This window comes from Dermacentor andersoni, chromosome 10 (assembly GCF_023375885.2).
Source record: "Dermacentor andersoni chromosome 10, qqDerAnde1_hic_scaffold, whole genome shotgun sequence".
In the NCBI taxonomy this organism is placed as follows: Eukaryota; Metazoa; Arthropoda; class Arachnida; order Ixodida; family Ixodidae; genus Dermacentor; species Dermacentor andersoni.
The window spans coordinates 110,300,982-110,324,057 of NC_092823.1; the positions used below are offsets into that span (position 1 = coordinate 110,300,982).

The following is a 23,076-nucleotide window of genomic DNA, read 5'->3' on the forward strand; positions in this document are numbered from 1 at the left end:
AATGTTTTCTAATTAAGTATAGCGAGTTGCGCTCAGATTAACGGAGTTTAATCATAAGTATCCTCAAGAATAGAGAAAAGAAGTTTCTCGTACTTCACGGCGCGCATTGCTCTACATTGCAAATGAGTGTCTAACTATGCACCTGTGGTGAAAAATTGTGTGATGCCAACAGTGCACAGCGACAACTCGCCCACTCGCTCTATTAGGAAACGGGAATTGACCCGCAGAGGAAAGTACCGCAGTGCACATGTGACTAGTCGGTGCCTTACGCAGTTTCAAAGACAGAATATCCGGGGGGGGGGGGGGGGGGAGTACTCCCATTTAGTCGTACGATGCTCCGTAGATAATGCAGACGAACTCGCAAGCGATGTCTACACTTAGATAAGCAATAATTGTAACTTTTTCCAAACAGCTCCGGGTAGTTTGTGAGTGGTTCGAACGCATTATCAATGAAGAATACATGGAGATTATGATTTTTTATGATTATGATCTTTAATTATGATTTTTTCCCACAATGCGTTTTCAATACTATACAGCTTTTTGTTTGTTTATTCCTGCTGCGGAATCAAAAAGTAACAGACGAAACGGCTCTTTGGAACGCAGTCTGCTCGGACAGTCGACAAACCCGTAGACGAGAGTTCTGTGTGCCGGAAACTACGCGATGCAGAAACTGCAGTGTGGACCAGTTTGATTTGACCGCGCGCAACTACTAAAGCCGGCTGAAGGTGACACTTCGCACGTCTTCCTGCAGCCGACATGCAACAATGTTCTAAAAGCATTACCGTGCACTTTCGAAACACTTCCCTATCGATGGACATATAGATATGAAGGGTGATGAATTACTCTGCAGTTCATCTTAGTTGAGATGCTGCACTGTGTTAACATTTTGTGTGTGTGCTTGAGGAAAGAGAACATGAGAAGGAGAAAACACTAAGTTCCCTCAAGTACGCCCTTCAGCGTCGTCTGCACCGTACAGAGGGCGCTCGGGAAGGAAGGCACGCTGTATCGATTGCTAGAGTGAGGATGTTCGGCGGGTGCCGAGAGAGGGTAAAACTGCCGCGCTCGAGAGTAGTAGTGCTCCGAAAGAGGAAGAGTTCATAGTGGAGCTCCGCTGCAGGGTGGGGCAAAATAAGCGGCAGCAAAGAGAAGAGATAAATAGATATCAACAAGAAAAGACGGTATACGGCGGTCCGGCGGAGCAAACACTGCAATGCGCGCGTTCGTACGCAGAGCAGAGCACCCAGCCCCCCTCTGCGATCTGTGTGCGTCGCGCAATGAACTTGGGCCCCGGGGTCCCCTGCAGTCACGTGGCACGCTGACGTCGTGGGCGCCACTCTGCCTCCAGGGTATGTGGGGAGCGGACGGGGACAAGGAAGGGGGGGGGAGATCTCTAGTGACGTAAGACGGCTGTCGCGGAAGTTTCCGAGAGTGCTGCCGACGTGGCCGCTCAAACGTTTGCGCTTAGCTTTGAAAAGTGCGAAGGAAGTATGTTTACTTGACGATCGAGCCGGAAGGTCTACAGTGCCAGGAAGAAAAAAAAAAGCATCCTCTACGACCTCTGCAGATTACTGCGTACAGGCTGGACCTTCTCTGTGCAAATGTACTTTTTTGGGGGGCCAGAATCGTTGGGCCTAAACGTGAAAAAAAAAAAAATAGATTGCAGATTTGTAATGTAGCAGTACTCGAGGACCTACGATAATGCTTTAATTCCATTCACCTCCGTTGGCAGAGGGTCTGTCTGAACTACTCAGCCGCTTTTAAGCGTCATTATGCAGCAAGCCAGGGCCTCATTGAGGTTTTATAGGCGATGGCCGGAAAGTGCGCTACAGCTCAGCGCAGAGTGGCTTGTCTACTTTTCGAAGTGGCTGTAAGTTAAATCTTAGGAGTTAACTACGCTGTCTGCTGTGGCAGTTGTACGAGGCCGTATGCATAAAGTTTGCCTAAAAAAATAAACCAAAGACAACAACGCAGTGCCGTTTTCTCTGGAAACTGCATTAGCCGTCAGCTAGGCACAATGCGGGCGGCCTGCTTTTGGCAATGGATATAAGTGCAACCGTAGGCGTTAACTACGCTGTCCACTGCTGCGTCCGTACGAGACCGCATGCAGAAAATTTCATCTGCAAACAACACGGCAATCACGCTGCGCTGGAAAGTGTGGGCTTCGCGAATGTTTAGGCGTGGTACATCCTCTAGGCGAGTTAGGTGTACCGTGCTCGGGCCAATCATATTGTGTGAACGTAACATTCGCCCTACAGTCGTGACTGGTTACTAACTGGTTAATATATGGACTAATACTAATATGGACTACTGAGGTGGACGCGTCTTGTGGCAACGAAACTTTCCCAATTAATTTCATCATCATCATCATCGTCGTCGTCATCATCATCATCATCATTATCGGACTAGTTTATGTCCACTGCTGGACGAAGGCAGTGGACATCTGCAATTACCCCTGTCCTGCGCCAACTGATTCCAACTTGCGCCTGCGAATGTCCTAATTTCATCACCCCAGCTAGCTTTCCGCCGTCCTCGACTGCGCTTCCCTTCTCTTGGCACCCATTCTGTAACTCTAATGGTCCACTGGTTATCTATCCTACGCACATGGTCTGCCCAGTTCTATTTTTTTCTTTTAATATCAACAAGAATATCGGCTAAACCCGTTTGCTCTATGATCCCCACCGGTCTCTTCCTGTCTCTTAACGTTATGCGCAACATTATTCGTTCCATCACTCTTTGCGCGGTCCTCAACTTCTTCTCGAGCTTTTTTGTCAACCGCCAAGTTTCTACCGATGCCCAGGTGCACAGGTAAAATACGGTTGATTGTACACCTTTCTTTTCAATGACAGTGGTAAGCTTCCAGTCAGGATCTGGCAATGTCTGCTTCTCATGATCAATTACCTGTGGGTAATTGACCAATGTAAACATACTCCTTCACAGACTCTAGAGGCTGACTGGCGATCTTGAACTCTTGCTCCCTTGCCAGGCTATTATCTTTGTCTTCTGCATATTAATCTTCAACCCTATTCTTATTACACTTTCTCTGTTAAGGTCCTCGATCATTTGTTGCCATTTGTCCCCAGTGTTGCTGAACAGGACAATGCCATCTGCAAGCCAAAGGTTGCTGAGATAATCGCCGTTGATCCTCACTCCTACGCCTTCCCACTTTAATAGCTTGAATTAATTCACGCTTCGTTAATACGGAAATTAGGTGTTTCAATTATGTAAATACTATAAAAAGCGCAAAGCGAACTGCGGTCAATGCATTTTCTCACTTGTTATTACAAACGGTGTGTCGGGAACCTCGACTACGCCACGGCACACGTCTTCATATATTTTGATTTCAAGTCCTTTTCAAAGAAAAGGTCTATGAGTTCTTGCCCGTTCAGCCGCCATCGGTATGTGACCACAGCGGGTCTTTCTAAGCATCTCGTATCTTTCCACAAAGGAGCTCATTTGTCCCACTGCGGATGTTCTCCGAGGCAGCAGATTAGTCGGTCGATTTTCGCGATACAGAAAGTCACGCGGCCACGTAAAGGAACACGTGATAAACGTCATGAATAGTGTGACCACGTACATCGTCGAAGGAAGGAGATAGCAGTTGTCGCTGTACGATATATATGTTTGTGATGCGCACAATGTTGTCCTCCTCGTCCGCTGCAATATTGTATACTGAGGCCTCCGAAATGTACGCACAGATGCCGCCAGTCTCGGAGCCTGCGTCGCATATTGAAATGGGCAGGAAGGCAGAACGACAGAAAGCTGAGCTAGTTGGTAAGGATTCATTATGCAAAAAAAAGAGGGTTGCTAGTCGGCGTTCATGTTGTCCACTTCTCTACTCTTGTGTCCTGCCTGCACGCCTCACCTCTTTTTTTGCAGGAAGGCAGGCTACGACCCATACGGGATCGAAACTACGATAAACTGATTTTTAAAGAAAGAAGCACAAACGAAGGGAAAGCCAGAAAAAAAAGTCGTAAAGTCGTAGTGGTGGGTTTGGCACGGTCCGACTCATACCCGAAGTTGTAGATGAGGACATCGGCGTCCGTAGGTACATTTGGTGAAAACCTGCTCCACCACGATAAGAAACGTCCTCCCATTTGTTGCTTAACTATCTTCGGCGGAAAATAAATGTAAGAGCCAAAAAATACCTTGCAGATAATCACGTGGTTTCTGTCGCATTTGCGCGAGCTGATAAGCTTGCCACTCAACCTGGAAAGTCATGCCGTGTCCTGCCCAATTGATACGGCGAGCTTTGTCTACGTCCTATGCCATTTCAAGCCTCCCATCAATACCCGGACAAACATATAAAGAATAGGGCAGGCTTACCTTAGCCGCGACAACGAGGGGTTCGAGGGTAAACGCCGAGGCGGGTTCGACAGGTCCACTGGAAGTACGACAAACAAACGTCGTTAGTTTAGCGTACTTCTCCCCTACGGAATTTTTCTGATGTATGGTGTTCCAGTAAAACACACACACAAACACACACACACACACACGCACACGCACACGCACACACACACACACACACACACACACACACACACACACACACACACACACACACACACGCGCGCGCGCGCGCACGCACGCACGCACGCACGCACGCACGCACACGTTCGTACTATAAAGCTACTTGAGCAAGAAATCTTATCTCTGGATGTCCTGTTTAAGTACACCGAGAAATTGTCATGCTCGTCATTTGGGGGCCACGCCTCCAGTGGGGCAGTCGCGCGGCCATTTTGCGTGCATTCGCGGACTGCTTCCACGCTCGAAAAACAAAACAAAAGAAAAAAAAAACACACACACTTTTATGAAGCACGTGTTGAGCAACAGGAAGCTGTATCGGGAGTTTCTCATGTTGCTCTACAATTTTCCTCATTGATAGTTTTCATCTAATCATAATATTCGAGAAGCCGAATAATTAATTAAGACATTATTTAATTAGCCGGATTGCAAAAAATAATATTAATCTGAGTATCTCCAAGCGACGGCAAACAACATTGCCTTGGTTCTGTCCAGTTACGTAACATTTGCATATTTTTAGTTTGGCTCAAGTTAAGTGAAACATACAGTGTGTCTCCCCTTATGCCGTGATTGGCAGGTGCTGCTTTGTTTGGCATGGCAGCATCAAGTTTCTTTTACCCGTTACACATAACTATTCGATAGATATTCGATGAATATTCGAAAGGAGGCATATCCACACCTTGTTGCTTACTTGACAAAAAAGCGTTCAGCGCACCGCAGTACGACCACAAGTCATATTTCGCACGCTAATGCGAAGGTAATTTGGGCCTACTCAAATCAAAACACGCCGTCACGTCAGCATTTCCACTTATCACTCATTGCGGCCTCGTAGCAATTTTTTCTTTGTTATACGTCGGAACACAAGATTTTTCCTAGATTTGGATTTTTCCCCCTAGATAATCGGCACAAGGCCAAGAATTCTTAGATCTAGGGAGAATGAGTTTTTTCCCCTATGTCAGAGGAAGAGTCTTCGCCAGATTTGGATTTTTTTTTCTAAACAAGGCACGAGGCCAATGATGCCTAGATATATGCCCAGGGGACAGTCAACAGACTGTCCCCTGTACAGTCTGTTGACTATGGGACCTCCCTCTGTATGTATGTATAATCCCCATTTGTAACCTGATTATTATGCAAATAAAAAAAATAACCGAAAATAACCGAAGTGCTTCTTTAACAGCTTTATGCTTTTCGCCCGATGGCATCTTAGATATTGTGTGCTTTTTTTTTTCGAGATGTGTTTCGAAAATAGGTAGTTCAGGGCGAGAATTGCTAATAGTTGCTGCATATGGCACTTTTGTTCTATTTTTCGCTGAAAAGTTCGCGCCACGTTTGGGAAGTCATCAGACCTCGATGCTGCCTGAGCAGACTTAACAAGCCGAGCGATTTGTTTATTTCACAACGTAGTCTCTTCTTGTATGTGAATTTTGTACTCACCTGAATTCTTTCTTATTATGCTTACGATGCAGAGGACTAAACCCGGCCTTGCCGCCAGCGCTCATCTACTTTGACTGGCACTGCTCTGCCTTTAAATATATCATGTCCCACCTCTCTCTAGTAATATAACAAAAAGTACTGAAAGGTTAGTCACACTTTAGCTTTGTACGTTTCCAAGCAGCTCCCTTGGAGAATTTAAAATTGCAGAAACTGCAGCGGAAACAGCAGTTCGTCGGCGTATGCAGCAGAAATGCATCGGCGGTAGAGCACTAACACGCACTTTTATTAACCCGTGCGTTTGGTGACTTCGTTGACTAGAGCATGCGTTTCCATCAATAAATTCGCAATCACTCTTCTTGAGGCGACTTCAACTCCAGTTATTCGGCGATGTCACATGTATTCATCGGCAGAAAAATCACAACGGCATATGCAGACATCGCACCGTGCGGATTTTTTTTTATATAAGTCTGCACCATCGACGGGTGCTGATTATTGAGGTACAGAAGAAAGCATTACGGCAAGGGTAGAACTAAAAAAAAAAAAAAAACGATTGAGAGATCGCATTACTCAAAAAAAAAAAAAAAAAAACTTCCCTAGGATTGGCAGCGCTGTGTGGAGTCTACAAACAGAAACGCGAACAGAATAATATACAACCCTGCGACAACCTCCGCTTCTTTCTCTAAAGTTGATGAAGTTTTCACAAATGGCTTCTGCCGCAAAATAAATAGAAACGCGCATATACGTAAACTGATTAACCAAGCTTGCTTGCTTTATTATAACGCATCGATAACAGGTATAAAACAAAAATTGGCTTCTTTCCTTTTTTTTTTTTGGCGGGGGGGGGGGGGGCAGTGCAAGACACGTCAGCCTCAATGAAGACCGACGGCATCGAGGAGACGTCCTTTCTCTCGCGCTATCAGGCTTTCGTAGTACTGCACGCAACTGCTCGGGCAATCTGGGATGCGAGCAGTGGTTCCGTCCGTACTCTGGGCACGGACGAGGGATTCCTCGTTCGTGTGCTGCACAGGTTTGTGGTCCGGCAACAGAAAAAAAAAAGAAATGTAAGTAAGAACTAGAAAAGAAAAAGAACTAGAGGGACCGCGTACAAGTGGTCCGTCCAAGTGTGACGTCACTTTAGGAATCTGAACGAATCTTCTTTTTCCTTTCCTTTAATTTCTTTTTCTTCTTTTTGTTGTTAACTTGGTAGTATCCATCGTCTCCGTTTATTTCGGTTCACCGGCGAAGCGTGGTGGGGGCCGCCAGGCACGGACTCAAATGGATTGCGTCCGGGCGAACGCTTGCGAGCGCGGAATGAATGCATCACGCACCTTCGGCGGGGATGTATGCCCGTCTTTTTTTTTCTATCTTTACTTCTTTTTCTCTAATCTTTTACCGCGGGGGAAGTGCGTGTGTCTGTACTTGCGTATCCGTTCTTGCCTGCGCTCGTCTTCCTACCGGTTTGCGCATGTGTCCACGTGCCTGTCTGTATGTGCGTGCCTGTGCGTGCGTGCCTGTGTGCGTGTGTGTGTCTGTACGTGCGTGTATGCCTGGACGTGGTTGCGTGCTCGAGAATCCGTGTGTTCGTGTGGAACTGCGAAGGCTGCAAGGACGCCCTGTAAAGCATAATGCGCGTTGCTTCTTTCTTTTTTCCCCCCTTTAGCACCTGTAGTCGCCAACTCTCTTTTCTCACACCCCCCCACCTTTTCCTTTTTTTTTTTCGACGCAGCGGAGGTAATGTACGGCGGTCAGTGACTCGCGCGCTCTGGGTCGAGTCTTACTAATCAGCGCAAAACAAAAATGTACAAAGAAGCGAACCAGACCAGACTGCATTTAAGTTGTCTGTGCTAAAACGGAGTGCAGTACAGTCGACAGGAAAGTCCTGTTTCTCTTAGAAATGGCGGAATAAAAATACGAACTCGTACATAGCTCGGGCACGTACTCTAGCGAAAAGTGTAGCTTTATCGTGGCAGACGGAGTTGAAAACGACACCGCCCCCCCCCCCCCCCCCCCTCCCCTTTCATATCTTACTCGAGACGCACTGCTTTCGGCTTTGCCACTGAATCCAACCAATGCTGTTGCAAACCTTTACTCAGTCTCAGCGCTAGAAGTCAAGTGACCTTTCCGCGTGATCATTGAAGTACGTTACAGGCATTCGCGCTAACACCAGTGCAACGTCTGCTTTGTTGTGGTTGGTTGAAGACATCGCTGAAAAAAGAAAGCAAATAAAGCTTTTTTACTCCAAAAGGCTCCCTCGCTTTTTTTCCTTTTTTAGATGGCGGAGTCATTAGTGAAGCAAGAATGCAATTGTACCGTCACGTCACGTTTATTCCATTCGTGGCACGATAGTGTCGAGGAGCCGGAGCTTGTGGCTACGTCTTTGTTTTGCGTTCATTGACTGTTAGCTGGACTTGTTCGCAAGTTTTTGTGAGTTGAGAACAAGAACACCGGTGAAGGTGAACGACCTTGTGTTTAGATGAACCTGCTCATGGCGAACGTAACTTAATGGAATTGTAGCTAGTTAACAATATATTAGGGCTGTTCGAATAGTGAAATGTCCGAGTCGCGTACGGACACGAATGTCCAGGAAAAGCTCCATTAGAATGTCGAATCGAATGAACAATATTTTCTAATTTTCATGCGTATGGCGTAGTACATTATGCGCGGAGATAACTTAAAAGAAAAAAAAAAGGCTCATATACGTTTTTTTATACACACTACACAGTAAAGTAGCTGCCCCTGATACTATATAGATGGCTTAAATTGCGGTGAAGGCGTAACCAGCAATGCTGAGCACTTCAATCGCTATACTTCCAATCAATATTTTCCGGTACTGTTGTTATTGCGGAAGACTTGCCAATTTCTACCGACTTCGAACAAATGGAAAACATAGAAATAACAAAACAGGGAGTTGATTCACTACTCAAAAACGTTAAAGTTAGTTCCGCATCTGGTCCTGATCACATTACGAACTATATGTAAAAAAAAAAAAGCTGTGCTGCATCCGTCGCCCCATTCTTAGTAATTATTTTTCAAACATCCATCGAAGAGGAGTCCCTGCCCAAAGGTTGGAAAAGTGGTAACATAGTCCCTATATTTACGCGTAAGAGCAGCGACAGGACAATGACAAAAAAAATTGCAGACCTATTTCACTAATTAGCGTGACATGTGAGCTAATAGAGCACATAATTTATGCTAACTTAACGAGTCACCTACAGAACAACGGATCCTTTTGCCCTACACAACATGCATGGGCTTCGAAAGTATTTATCGCGAGACACTCAGCTAATGGAATTCACTCACGATATCATCAATAAATATCGGACACCAGGGAGACTGCGTATCTCTGGATTTTCAGAAAGCTTTTGATTCTGTTGCGCATAACCTTCTACTGTTAAAACATTCCGCCGTCAAAATTCCAGCATCACTGATGAAAGGGCTCGAGGCGTATTTGACTGGAGCGAGTGGTTCCTGAGGGGCTGACCTCAACAGAGGCTGAAGTTTTTTCGGGCGTTTCTTGGGCACCCTGTTACATCTGATGTTCATAAATGACACAGGGAAGCATCTTTCCAGGCACATACGCCTGTATGCTCGTGATTGTTGCACATACCACGCCATCACGTCCCTATACGGACTCAAGTATGCATTGCAAAGCGACCTTCAGACACTGTCCACGTGGTGCGACAGCTGTAGCGTGAAATTAAAGTCTACCAAGTGCAATGTCGTTCGCTTCACGAAAAGAGAGTAATGTTTGTCACAAATTACTCTCCACACACTGAAAAATTGATTGAGGTAAGCAGTTATAAGTACTTTGGCGTTGTGTTTAAAAAAAATATTTCTTAGAATGACCATATACAGAGCGTGGCGACTATATAAGGCAAGTTGTATGTTGCATTTTCTAAAATGTAATTTCCGTAGAGCCCCCCCCCCCCCCCCCCCATAAGGTAAGGGGAACACTTTATTTAACAAACATTCGTACAATCTTGCAGTGTGGTTGCTCAGCCTGGGACCCAGAAGCAAACATACGTTAGTCAAATGGAACGAAAACAAAAACGCACGGCCCGGCTCGTTATCACCAACTATGATTTCACTCAGAGAGCTCATCACAAATACGAGTTAACTTGGGATGGACACTTCTCGGGAGCCGACGGAAATAGTTACTACTTAAACTTCTTCAATATTTACACAGGCAAGGCTTTTATTTCCCCGAGGCTGTAGACTAGGGGAATAAACTGCCTGATGAAATTGTCACAGCAACGCTCTGTGTTCGAAAATTTGTTGTCAGGACATTTGTATGTTTAGTACAAAAATTTGTTTTGCTTGCGATAGAATAAGAGATCGACCTTTTCTGTCCTCGGCTTTTAATATTACCCTCAAGTGTATAAAGTTGCCTTAATCACTGTTTTATATTATTGTGTTGTATTACGTATTACGTGTATTTCTTTTGTATTTCATAGTAACCTTAAGCGTAATGTTGTGTTAATTACTGTACATTTAATATTGTGCTGTATTATGTATTAGATCTATTCTTTTGCACTGTCAATCATCTGTATTTGTACATATGCAGAATACGCTTCCCCCCTGCTCTAATGCCCAACATTGGGCACTACAGGCATGAAAGTAAATAAATAACTAAAGTATATGATAACGCACACAAATGGAAGTCTGATCAACTGAGGATCTTTGTACATCATGTTTCTATGTCTTAAATACATTGTGAATATAAAACAGCGTTAAAGAAAAATACGAGGACAGAGGAAAGGTAGACGTCGATCTTTTCTTTGTCCTCGGTATTTTCTGAGCGCGCTATTTTACAGCCACAATGCAACCTTGCCGACCGGCCAACTTGCCACACTTGTCGCCAACATATATCGATAATAATAATAAACCACTGCTGTCATGTTATTTATTTATTTATTTATTTATTTATTCGAGTATGAAGCTTGATGGGTCCGGTATGATGCGCAAGTGAAGAGAGATGGAGAGAGAGAGAGAGAGAGAGAGCATTTACTAAAATAAAATAAAACCGCAGGGTCTTTCGACGGGCCCTGGGTGCGGGTGGAGTCCTCACTCCAGAACCTCACGAGCCGGTACCGCCCGGCACTCTCACACGACCCGATCGAGCTAGTCCCGGGAGTTGAAGCTAGATAGACAGCGAGGATACGCCCACTGTTGTGTGGTTGGGTGTGGAGCTGCAGGGTTGGAGCTCATGGAGCTGTAGGGTTGGCGCTCATGAGCAACAATGACCACGTCCAAGCGGCGTGGTCATTGTTGCGGGGTGTTGTGTGGGGTTACATGGCGCGATGTACGCGTTGTGTGTGTGCGGTGGGGAAAGGTGTTTGTCTGTATAGATACCTCCACGAAACTGCTTCGGCGCGCGTGAGGGAGTCGTGCAGTGGGGTGACATTTCCTGCGCTGTAACCTGTATAGTGTTGAAGTATGTGGCGTGAAATTGTCTTGGGACCCGTTCCGGACTCTCCTCGCCACGTTTGTCTCGCTGTGAAAGAGTCTGCGCTCCATAGCCGAGAGGCGTGCGGCCTCAGGTTTCCCAGCGAGAGAGTGGTGTGTCCGGTTGTCCGTACTATCGTGGCCCCCCATTCCCTTCCCCACGTGTAGGGTAGCAAACTGGACAGGCTAACCTCCCTGCCTTTCCTTCTTCTCTCTCTCCTCTCAGGAAGGGTAAATGGCTAAAATGGAGATCGATATTAGCGAAATTCTACTAGCATCGTATAGTTACGACATGCTTCGTTCGAGTCCGTGATTATTGTGATGTGTTTTCTTCGGCGGCCCGTGATTATGGCTATGGCTATGGCCAGAAGGACACACGTACGAAACGTTTTGTTTACCAACGTTTAGACTGGTTGGCCAGCCTTCATCAAGTTCATATGCATATATATCTGGTGCGCTGTGCAAAGAGATAAGTGTGACACTGCAGCACAGCGCAATGTTTTAATGGATTTTAAACGTGGCGAGGCTGGCAATAAACTAATTGCTTGGTCTATAAAACCGAGACAACGGACTCGCAGGCTGCCTAATATAGCAAGGCATTCTTTTGAACGACAGGAAGGTGTCATTAAATAAAAACTAATGTCGCGGCGACAACGTTCACCATGCAGGCAGGATGCGCACGTGTCTCCAAATAAAAAATTAGTTGGTAGTTGGCGCCCGGGTCGTTGTATCTTTTTCGTCCCCGTCCTTGGAGCCGTAAGTGCATTTCCTATCTGTAGCCAACTACACATCGCGTGCAACGCTGTGGAGGCTAACTTTCTGTAGTGGCTGCGTTCGCACCAACAAATAGTTCGGGATTCTTGCCAGCAATCAGGTGAAACTTGTTTATTTGGAATCAGCATTAAACGAGAGGAAAAAAAGGTAACCATTGAAAAGCGAGAACTGTGTGCTTGTACGACTGCGGTAGGTTGTTTTCGATCAATTTGCTTTTAGCTATTGTTGTATTTCTTTAATTTGCAGCCCGTCGCCGGCAGCCTCACTTGCATGCTCGCATGAGCAAACGCCGTTGGCCAGGAGCGAAGCATAGACGGAACGCGCGGAGTAATACATTTTAGGTGACAGTACTACTTGCGTACGCAGTGTCGTGCGATAAGTATGAAACGAAGTATTGCTCAATTCAAGATATTACTTCACAGTAAGTGATTGGGTTGAAGTTATCTGCACTGGTGCGTTGATGTCGGGAACTAGTATCTCTGCGCCAAACCCCCTTGCTCTGCACAAGTCCGGCTATTCTGCAGCAGAATCAATCGCAATACTCTCCACGTGCATGGACCTTTCTCCTCCGAAACTCCGATAAGTGTTAAATTAAAATTAGTAAAATTATGAGGTTTTGCACATCCCAAATTAACCGCGATATGAGGCACGCCGTAGTTGCGGGGAAGTGCAGATTAATTTTGCCCGCATCCAGGGTGTCCTTTAACGTGCAACAAAAGCTAAGAGCACGAGTGTTTTTGAATTAATAATAGTGCCCTGTATTGTCGTCACCGAATCGCTAACGCTTACGAAGCGGTGTTGCGGCACGGGCAGTTAAGTATCGCATTGTTACATTAAAACCTATCCTTGCGACATTAAAGAAAAGCCGAATAACTCTTTCAGATCGTTCACAGCGGTACGCGTGTAGCGACAGAGCTCTGTCAACCTGTGGAGCAATATGCCCCGGAAATACCCGCAAGAAATAAAAAGCGAGCAAACAGAGAAGAGATAACGACAAAAAAAAAAAAAGAACAGAGTGTTATCAGCGCGCCATATCTTGGCATTTCCACGAGGCTTGATATAAGACGGGGGACCTATACGTGAGGTGTTATCCAATCAGGAGGAAGGAAGCTGATTCAAACGCCTCTCCCACCTCTCCTTCGTCCTATCTCTCCGAGGTAGTTTGTTTTGCCTTGACACACTTGGTATGGGCTAAATATTAGTCCAAATGTCATTTGTATGAACCATCTGTTACGCAAGACCGAATGAATTGCTGACGACACAACTATAATTCAGGAACTACTTTTTCATGGCGTAGGAATAACGCTACACCCCGTTGGCGCTCATTCAACTCTACGCTATATATCTACGCGGATGGTTGGCCGTCGAAACAACGCGGATGTTTAATGTAAGCCCCCGAAGGTATTGGGAAAAAAACAACAATGAAAACTACATGCGTCGCGTAAGCAACGGTCCTATTTGCAGTGGCTAGCTGATAAGACCTACTGCTCGTTCGCATAAGCCCCGCTTTCGCGAACAATGGGAAGACATGGCCGCCCTGTGTCGTCTGCTCGCCACGTTCGGTTTCATCTGCCCCGCCGTGGCGGTTGAATTGGACATGGAAACTTGTGAGTCTGTCAAGTCTGCCATTGGCTTCGTGTGTGCGGTTACCTTAAGGATATAAGTGCACAATGATGTGCTTTGATAGATTTGGCTATGCGGTGGACGCCGCACGTCTACGTTGCTAATTCGACGCATATTGACTGGGGGAGGCATTGAGGGCGTATATCCAACCAACCTGCAGTCTTTCGAGTATTTTATTACAGAATGTAATACGCGATGCGGAAGCTGTGGTTAGTGCGGGTACGTAGTTCAAGAGACTTATTTAAGAAGTGCTTTCTTGCTCTTTCCTATCGTGTCTCTCCTTTCCGCACCTAACGGTGATTGTTTTGCGCAGTACGTTACAAATCCTTCAAGTTGTGACATAGTCACAACTTGAAGGATTACTAGAACTGCGCCAGTCGGGCATTGCGAAGATGACCTTAAATGTTGCCAATATTCGTGTGTCTCTGTGTTACACTCTAGTCGCAGCAAATGTCATCGCACTATATAAAGGTCAAAGACATGGCGATTATTTGTTCGTCGAAACAGGTAACCTCGCTGATAAGAGTGATACCTCTTATTTATTATTTTTTTCTGTTACCGGTCTCCTTTGACGTAAGCCGCTCTTCAGACGATGAAAAAAAGAAGGCAGGACAAATTGCGCCGTTATCAGCGAGGGTAAATTGTTCTTCAGGAAGTAATCGTGATGAATTTCAATCTTCGTTCATGGTTGCAGGAGATATTCGGAAAACTACTGAAGGAACTATACGCCGAGTGTCAGCAGACTGATGGGTCATTCAGTGAAGCAGATTAAGGAGAACGAGGGGGAGGGGGGGGAGGGGCTTGCAATGCACTACTGACACGTACGTCATAAATGGTTCTTTTTTTTTTTCGCGTGGTTTTGCGCTGTCACGTTTACGACGAAGAGACTGTATGACCTGGTAGGACGTATCGCCGTCTCGGTAATTATTGTAACGTCGATGTGCGGGATTGTCTCGACTAGTTTGAGAACGTAGAAATACTGCGTTGACTCAGTGCGATGACCACGATTATGCAATAGCTTCACCGCCAATTCTTAAACGTCTCCCCTCCTCCACCCACCAGAAAAAAGAAATCTCCCAAATATATTTAAATCGAATTTCTTAATACGCGCGCGTGTGTGGAGTTCCCCACTACGGCGTGTCTCATGATGAGATCCTGGTTTTGGCAAGTAAAACCACAGAATTTAATTGTTTTTGTGCGTGTTTGTGTTAGTACGCTCGTTTGTGCTTGTGCTTTCTATGTTGATTGCGCACGCCAATTATCGAAAAGACCTCCATTGAAGGAACGCTCCCAATACGCCGTGTTCTCTTTCTTTAATCACTGAACAAAATATAGTTTGCGCAGATGCCTTCAACACAACAGTTCACAACCCTTCAATTTTCATCGAATGAATCGATCAAACGATGCGAAGTGTTTTACTGAACAATGCGTACCAAAAAAAAAAGTGACGTCAAAACATTTGTGAGAAAACAAGGTAGCGCTAAGTACGAACTCCGTTTTTGAAGTTGGTTAGAGCAAAAACGCCAGCGTACTTTTTTTAGTATACAGCCAGAGTCCCTCTCTGGAAGGACTCCATGGTATAGCTTCAAAGGCCAATTGCAACGAAATTTCACTTTGGCTAAACTGGTTACAGATGAGTAGGAGTTGCTACTGAAGCAATCTTGGCAAAGCTACTTGTAAAATTAACAGAAACATCTGCGAGAGCGCGTTTTATGGTCACCAAGCGCAAAACCCAGTCGAGGATGACCGAGCATCAGTTTGTGTGAGGAGTCTACAGGGAATATCAAGGCGTAGAATGGACTCAAACGACGCAAATATCACTAGGGGTAGCCTTTGTCATGGAGTAACATTGAAAAGGGTGGTGATGACGACGATGTGTTCCCGCTGTGCAGTGTACATGAGTGACACCTGTCGGTCGTCTGGTCAGCAACAGGAGCTCACGCTGTTCCAGCTCCAGACCACGGGCAGCCGCTCCACACTCACGCTCCGGTCTCGACGTGCCGACTTGGCTCCGCGGTGGAACGTGTGGGACAGCTGCACGTCCAATCTACTGGTGACCAGTCCGCCGGGATCGCGGATCACCGTGGCCATCGAGGATCTGGACATGCGCGCCGACCCCAAGGAGAACTACTGCATCGACTTCCTAGACGTAACTTCGCGCTCTTCCTTTTACAAAGAGAAGCTCTCTCTGTGCCAAACACCGGGGTTTTGGCGTGGCTGGTGGGGTTTCTCACCAGCTAGGCTCAACGCGGGGCTTTGAGTATTGACGCGGCTGATTTATTCGTCACGTAGACCTCAGAACGCGTTTAATACAAGCCGTCACTCAACAAAGACATCCGTGTCCGGTGGTGGTACTTAAACCACAGTCCCCCAGGCCACAGACGCATCCTTGCGACATGACACTACCTGCCACGCCCATTCCCACGTATATATCTCGTTAGCAATGGTTCGTGCGTACGTGCGCGTCACGTCTCCTATAGCAACACCTTGCTTCTATCGTGCGAAAGCGCGCCAGATTCTCCCATCCTTCCTTCACGGCAGCCAGCGCTTCGAGACGCTGAGTGACGTAGACCGCCTTCGGCATAGGCCCAGTTTCTTTTGTGAAGTCGACTATTATTCCTTCCCATTATCCTCTGCTGGAGCTGACTGAACCCCAAGACTGCCTGTGCCTAACCTTCATATGCATGCTTCTGCAACCTCCCCCCCTCCCCCATTGTAGAACGCTCCCCCGCTCAACCTCGTCTCGAGGAAATGGATGTCAGCGCCGCGTTTTGACAGATGTGGTCACTGCTCTTCATCGGCATTCCACGGAATTTCTTGAGAAACGTAATGCCTTCTTCATTCGAGGGGTGGCGCTGCGCTCGAATCGGTAGAGTTGGAGGAAGAGCGAGTCGAGGATCGTTTGATAATACGGGCGTTTGCCTTTCGTAAAACCTCTCTCTACACCTTCTTCCCATTCTACAAGTGCATAGTTGCCAACCACGTGCGGTCTTGAAGTTCATTCTTTTTTTCTCGGTTCTCCTTTCGATCGCCAAGGTCCACCCGCTGGACTCCTTGGTGAGTCGGTTCTGCGGATCCCTGGACGCCACCTACCCCACGACGTACGCTTCGGTGGACAACCGTCTGCGCTTCAAATGGAACTTCTACACGGCCTCGCCCGACAGCAGGGGCTTTACCGTGCTACTGACGGCCTTCACGAAGCCAGGTACAGTGCCTGACGTGCTGGCTAGCTTCGGTGTTCTGCATGCGCTCACGTACATATATGGCGGTATTTCAGTGCACATCAACTGCGCGTACTTACACTGTAAAATGTGCTGCAGTAAATGACGGGAAATATCTTGGCAACTGTATTTCCAAGGACTTAACCGTCAAAATGATGGCAGGCCCTCATTTTGTAGGGTGTACACCACATCACGTACTTCACACGGCATCCAAGCGAATCGCGGTTTAATCACGAGCAATTTTTGTTCTTTTCATATGGTTTCGTAAGGTTTTTCATATGATATTCGCGACTCTTCTCTCATTGTTCAATGGCGATTAAAACGTTTTGTCGGAATGACCTCGATGGCTGGACAAGAATTATAAGAAACGTGGCCGTAAAATGATGGCTGGTTTTTACAGGGTATTATATTTCGAGCATCTACTTCACTGTATAACTTGACTTGGGCAGAAGGCCACGTTTGTACCTTGGACACTTCACTGTCTATGGGGTGAAAAGCCCGAAACCATAGACCGCCGATCTCAGTAATAACGACAAAACATAACTAATGATTTGCCCTCAGCGTGAGATAAGCCTGAGCGATGATGACTTTTACCATTTATTTCTTGTTGTTATGGCGGAGGTTAAGTAACAATTGCGCGATTTCAGATCGAAGCGGGCGGTCTGGGCAGTATATGAGCGCTACCATGTTGCAAGCGTAATCCCGGTTAGGGTGGTTATTACGGTTATCGCTGGTAACTTCCACAGTAATTCACGGTGTAGGGCGTACGTGCGCAAATGGCCTCACAAGTTACATATCGCTGTAACCTATCATGTGTCAAGCAAAAAATAACACTTTTTTAATCCCGCCGATATAGAGACAGTTACGTTCGGAACTATACTCTTCTGCGGAAGGATATCGCCTGGATACACCTCATACCTTTGTCAGTGTTGCTAGTTGGTTGAGGTGGAGTATACATCCAGTAATCGCCAACAGCACGCACTTCGCGTTTTCGTGTACCGCGGGCATTGAAATTTTTCCTCGATCAGTGAATGAAACCTATAGGACATGATAACCGAGTGACTTTTCGTTTTAGATGTAGAAAAAAATATCCGCCAAATAATCTGGAAGGATTCATATGAATGAAACTGTTCCACGGATTTTGTGTGATGCGAAGTTTTTTTTTTTTTTTACGATACAGCCGGTGTAGTGGGAAGGGAGGGTTCGTGTCTGTAAATGTGTTCAGCAATATATCCTCTTGAGTACAGTTATTCATACCGCTGTGGCTGCCGAACTCGTAAAGGTCACTTTTGTTTTCCAGTTCCGATTCGAAAGCACAATGATTTGTTTCTGTGCAGCAATGCATTGACCGGTAGTGACGTCAGGTGCAGGCGACGGAATATGTGCCTGGGTTTACACGACCAGAAAATGCGCATTACCGTACGGAAAAGCAACCTCACGATCGATCGACAAAGAAAATGAAGCACATGCAAGGCAACCATTCGTTGTATTATATGCGGCTGATGTGGTGTTCAGAAATTGGAGGGATATACTTTTAGAAGGTTCTCAGATATACTGTTTATTCGCTTATATGCGCCGGAATATCTTTTAGCAGTTCAAGGTGTCCTGCCTCGATAGCAGCAGAGTCCTTTCATACTTTGAAAAGTATTAAGTACTCTGACAGCAGTCATATACAGAGTGTCCCAGCTAACTTTAGCCAGAGTTTAAAAACACGCGAATGCCACGTAGCTGGACAGAACCAAGGTAACGTTGTTTGCCGTCACTTGGAGAGATTCGATTTTTTTTTCATTCCACCTAATTAGATAATTATTCAACTTCTCAAATATTACAATTAGATGAAAAGTGTCAATGAGAAAATTGTGGAGCGACATGAAAAACTTCCGATACAGCTTTCTGGTGCTCAATGCGTGCTACATAATTTTTTTTCGAAACGCGAAAGAAGCCCGTGAATACACGCAAAGTGCCTCGAGAGGCCAGTCGCGCGACACCCGTGTACCGTATTCAGTTTCCCCGCAACCGCTGTCGTATAATTAGCAGGGTTTCCTTGCCTTCTCACGTCAGTACCTCTCCCCCCATTTGTATGGGAACTACCTCTTTTCCTCCCTCCTTTCTACAGTTCTATCTACGTCCCCTCTGGACTCGCACGTTAGTAGAAAAGGAAGCGCTGCAGTTTCTGCAATGCTTTTGAGGGGAGTCACGGATAATTACAGCTGTCAAGAGGCTAATGATGCGACGCCCAGGGAGCTCCAGAGGGCATTGTGCACATTCGACGCGGTGGCGTCCAAACGAGTTTCTCGCGTCGCCTTTCCTCTCAGACTCGCTCCTGTCATGTATGCAATTGCTCTGAACCACCATCCGACGCGGTGTGCCAGACAGCAGCGGTGGGAAAGTCCAAGGAAGAGGCAAAGAAGGCTTCGCTTTAAAAGTGCCTGCATTAACATAAGACCGGCATGGACGGCCACGGTCATTTCCTACCTTCCTTCTTTCCATCCAACATGCCAACTCCTGGACTGAGGAGACCACCCACTGCAGAGCGGAGGAGCTACCCACGAGTTTATTTTTTCCTTTCGATGTTCCGTAAATTGTACGTAATACGTTTACGGGCGTCAAGACAAAATTTATTAGGGGTGTCGTTAACAGTGCATGACATTGCGTCAGTCCACGTGGAAACTGTGCGTTTTATAGTTTGTAGCAGAACTCCACTCCCCCCCCCCCCCCCCTTTTAACGCAGCGAAAGGTAACTGCACGACCGCTGGCTCTGCCTCGCCGTCCGACGCCCTGTTCCTGTGCGACAACGGTCGCTGCATCGACGCTAGGTGGCACTGCGACAAGCGCGACAACTGCGGCGACGCGTCGGACGAGAAAGGTTGCCGAGGTGAGCAATACCAAGCACTGCATTAAATTTGTACCGAACGTGCGAATGCCCGAAATTATGAACACGATTATATATACTCCCCGTTTTGTGGCGGGAATTCCATGTTCGAATAGTTTGATCAAACCCCCCCTTCCCCGATGCCACTATTGTGTCCTGCATGTCGGGTACCTGTGTACGCTCTGCGAGAAAAATTAAGCTATGAACGTCACGATAACATAGGCCACCGTGAAATAATAGCTGGCCCACACGTTGCCGCGGTGGTGCAGTGCAAGGTCGCGGGTTCGATCCCGGCCGCATTCCAATGACGGCGGAGTGCAAAAAGGCCTGTGTATACCATGCACTTGTAGCATGTTAAAGGGACCCAAAAGAGAAAAAAAAAAACAATTACCTTGCTGCAATACCCAAAACATTCATTCTTGCCTTGAGAGGAGGCGTGATCAGCAAGAAGAAACGCAAAAAGGAAAGACGGATGGCGCCGCCACCTTCACCCTCCCGCGACAGCTCGCTGTGACGTCATGGATTTTGAAGGAGTCTGCTCGAGCCTATCTCATCTTGTTAGTAAAATGTGAACTGCATTGTATTCAAAAAGAGCCAAACACTGAACTTAAGAAGTATCGAGAACCTTTGAGCCGCAGCGGCCTAAATTTAAAAAAAAAAAAACGCTTTGAAATTTGTGACGTCACACGGACAGTTTCGGCGCGAAATTCTGAATACTAAAGCTTGAGCTTCATTTCCTCTTCAATTAATCAAACTATTACCGTGAAATTAGCGAAAATACAGCTTCGGCAGAATGTTTCATCAGGCTATGCTGACCGAGCGTTAAAGAACTCCAGGTGGTCAGAACTAATACGGAGCCCCCGCCTACGGCGTGCCTCATCAGATCGTGGTTTTGACACGCAACACCCCGGAATTTATATTGTTCAATGTGCAACCCAATGAATGCTCAACGCATTGGGCTTCATCGTAGACTTCTTTATTTAATTCCAGATGAAGACAGCACCTTGGCGACACTGAGCATATGCGTATGCGTCGCAGTTGTCGTGGTTTCAGGGCTGTTGGTCACAGCGGTCTGGATGAAGTTTAAGAGGCCGCCGAGCCGAGGCGCTGCGATCGTCGGCGGACCAATGACTGCGTACAGCATCGCCGTTGGTCCGGACAACTCGAACAGACCGCCGTACGGTCATCAGCCGGAAAGCACAGCAGCATCAAGGTCGTCGATTAACCGTTACTAGGCTGCGCAATGTGCAACTTCATCCGCATCCGTGTGACGCCGCAGAACTTTGTGTGACTCGTGTCGAGTTGGTTCCAGACATGTCGCCGTCCAGCCAAGGGTGCGCATCATCGACGATAGCCTGGACGTCTGCTTCCTGCGTATGCCTCTAGTCGACCTGGAGGAGCTACTTGAATACTCGACGCGAGCGCTCAGGCCTAAGAGATCTGCACTTCCGCCAGCGAATCAAAATGTACCTGTGCTATTTCGAGTGCAGTCACAGCGGCAGTTTTGTCACGACGAGCTGTTTCGCAACTTCCGGAACACGAGACATTCCATTGAAACCGCCGCTGCTGTCCATGGCTATGTAAAATAAAGCGATATAGCAAACGCGCGAAATGAGTCTTGATTTACATCGCACTTGCACACGTTACAGAATGAAGTAACTGATTTTACTTCACTTAGAAATGTAAACGATTACAGTGACCAGTTACTGCTCCGAAAGTACCCGTGCAATTACTAAGAATAGATCGTACTTTTACGTAACCATTTCTCCAGCCTCTTGTTCACATCGCACGAACAGTAAATAGAACAAGCTGGCCTAGCTCTATCTACGCGCCGTATGTAGCCTTTCACGCGTTGTTCACCTTCGCTAACAATTGCTTTTCTAAATTTTGTTCGGTCATCTTCACTCGCTTTCTTGAGAGCATCAGCAGCAACACTGGAAACTCCCTTGATGTGCGCATTGGAGGGAAGGACTGTGTTCTAGCGTACGAACACCTGACGTGTAAATTGGCAAAAAAACAGGCGTCGGGAACTATTGAATGACAGTGGAAAGAGCGAAGACTTAAGAGCAACCTTTAGCTACGGGACTGCTATCTGAATACACGGGAACCACTGCACCAAATTTATCGAGATTCATTACATTCAAAAGAAAAAAAAAGTTAAAATCTAGTGACTGTAGCAAGCGTATTTTTTATTTAGGCCGTGCATACTTTTAAAAATATTGTTGAAAATCGCAAATATTCAAGAACGAGACTATTATGTTCAGAACTCGCAGTAACATATTACGATACCACAATTCTGCAAATTGCATCTATAATAGTGCACCTAAACCAGACAAAATTGATGAATTATACATGCATGACTAAAATACACCACTAACATTCTAGTGGGGCTCTTGCAGAGCCCTCACAAAATTGCACGAGGTTCACGTAAAATAAAAATCAATACATAAAATTTGTCCGCTATGTTCCAACAGATACAGTTCACAGACCTGCGATACTTGTTTTTGGTGCAGACATACGGATTTGTGAACTTTCTGTTTCTATTTAAAATTGCTAATTACTGGCAACATTTGCAAAAAAAAATTGAAACACTAAAAATCCACATTCGACTTCTAATAGTCACTAAAACCAAACTTTCTAAAATGCAGCACATTTAATCAAAAGCTGTCCAGGGGTTATCTCAGAAAAGCATTTCTGCATTTTACGTGTGTTTGGATGGGCGGAATCGGAGCTGAGCACGAGCTAAAGCTTCTTCAACTGCAAGCACAGGGGGTAATGGATCTCGCATTCGCAAGCTTCCTCGTAACTCGATTAATGTGGGCACTCTAACGTGGTGGTGCTCGTGCCAAGCAGACACGCGAAACCATCGCGAGATGCAAAACGCAGTGCCGGCAATACAGGCCGCGTGACCTCAGCTGAGCACCGGGTTTGCCCGTCTGAATAGGCGCATGCGCGAGGCGGCTTAGCTGCACTACTGCGGTTACTCTGCTGTAGCTCCCGCCGAATTGCGCAAAACTGCGTCAACCGTTACAGGTGGTTTCGCCAATAAAGCAACTGTTTACATGTAATAATGGTCCCTCAAAAAAAAAAAAAAGGGTACTATACAGTAAGCATTACTGAGGGCAAGAAGTTCACAGACGATTACGATACTCCCTAAATTTGAGCGCAGCTCTTGGCGAGACTGTC

The 23,076-nt window shown here is 46.3% G+C and overlaps 1 protein-coding gene across 2 annotated transcripts; it reads left to right on the forward strand.

Moving 5' to 3' along the window:
* The first annotated feature begins 1,161 nt into the window (after positions 1 to 1,161).
* On the forward strand, positions 1,162 to 21,502 carry LOC126544654 (uncharacterized). Of its 2 annotated transcripts, none has more exons than XM_055077794.2 (5): positions 1,162 to 1,346; positions 15,690 to 15,946; positions 16,834 to 17,002; positions 19,750 to 19,893; positions 20,881 to 21,502. In XM_055077794.2, exons 1-5 carry the CDS (start codon positions 1,211 to 1,213, stop codon positions 21,123 to 21,125), a joined length of 951 nt encoding a protein of 316 aa, XP_054933769.1. In that variant the 5' UTR covers positions 1,162 to 1,210; the 3' UTR covers positions 21,126 to 21,502. The 2 variants fall into 2 exon arrangements, with proteins under 2 accessions (XP_054933769.1, XP_050048054.1); XM_050192097.3 differs by lacking the exon at positions 1,162 to 1,346 and adding an exon at positions 12,833 to 13,781.
* Positions 21,503 to 23,076: the final 1,574 nt, after the last annotated feature.

Coding starts and splice junctions, on each gene's coding strand:
- LOC126544654 (XM_055077794.2), top strand. CDS start 1,211: ATGCGCGCGTTCGTACGCAGAGCAGAGCACCCAGCCCCCCTCTGCGAT. Junction 1,347..15,689: donor GGCGCCACTCTGCCTCCAGG/GTATGTGGGGAG, acceptor CCCGCTGTGCAG/TGTACATGAGTGACACCTGT. Junction 17,003..19,749: donor GACGGCCTTCACGAAGCCAG/GTACAGTGCCTG, acceptor CTTTTAACGCAG/CGAAAGGTAACTGCACGACC.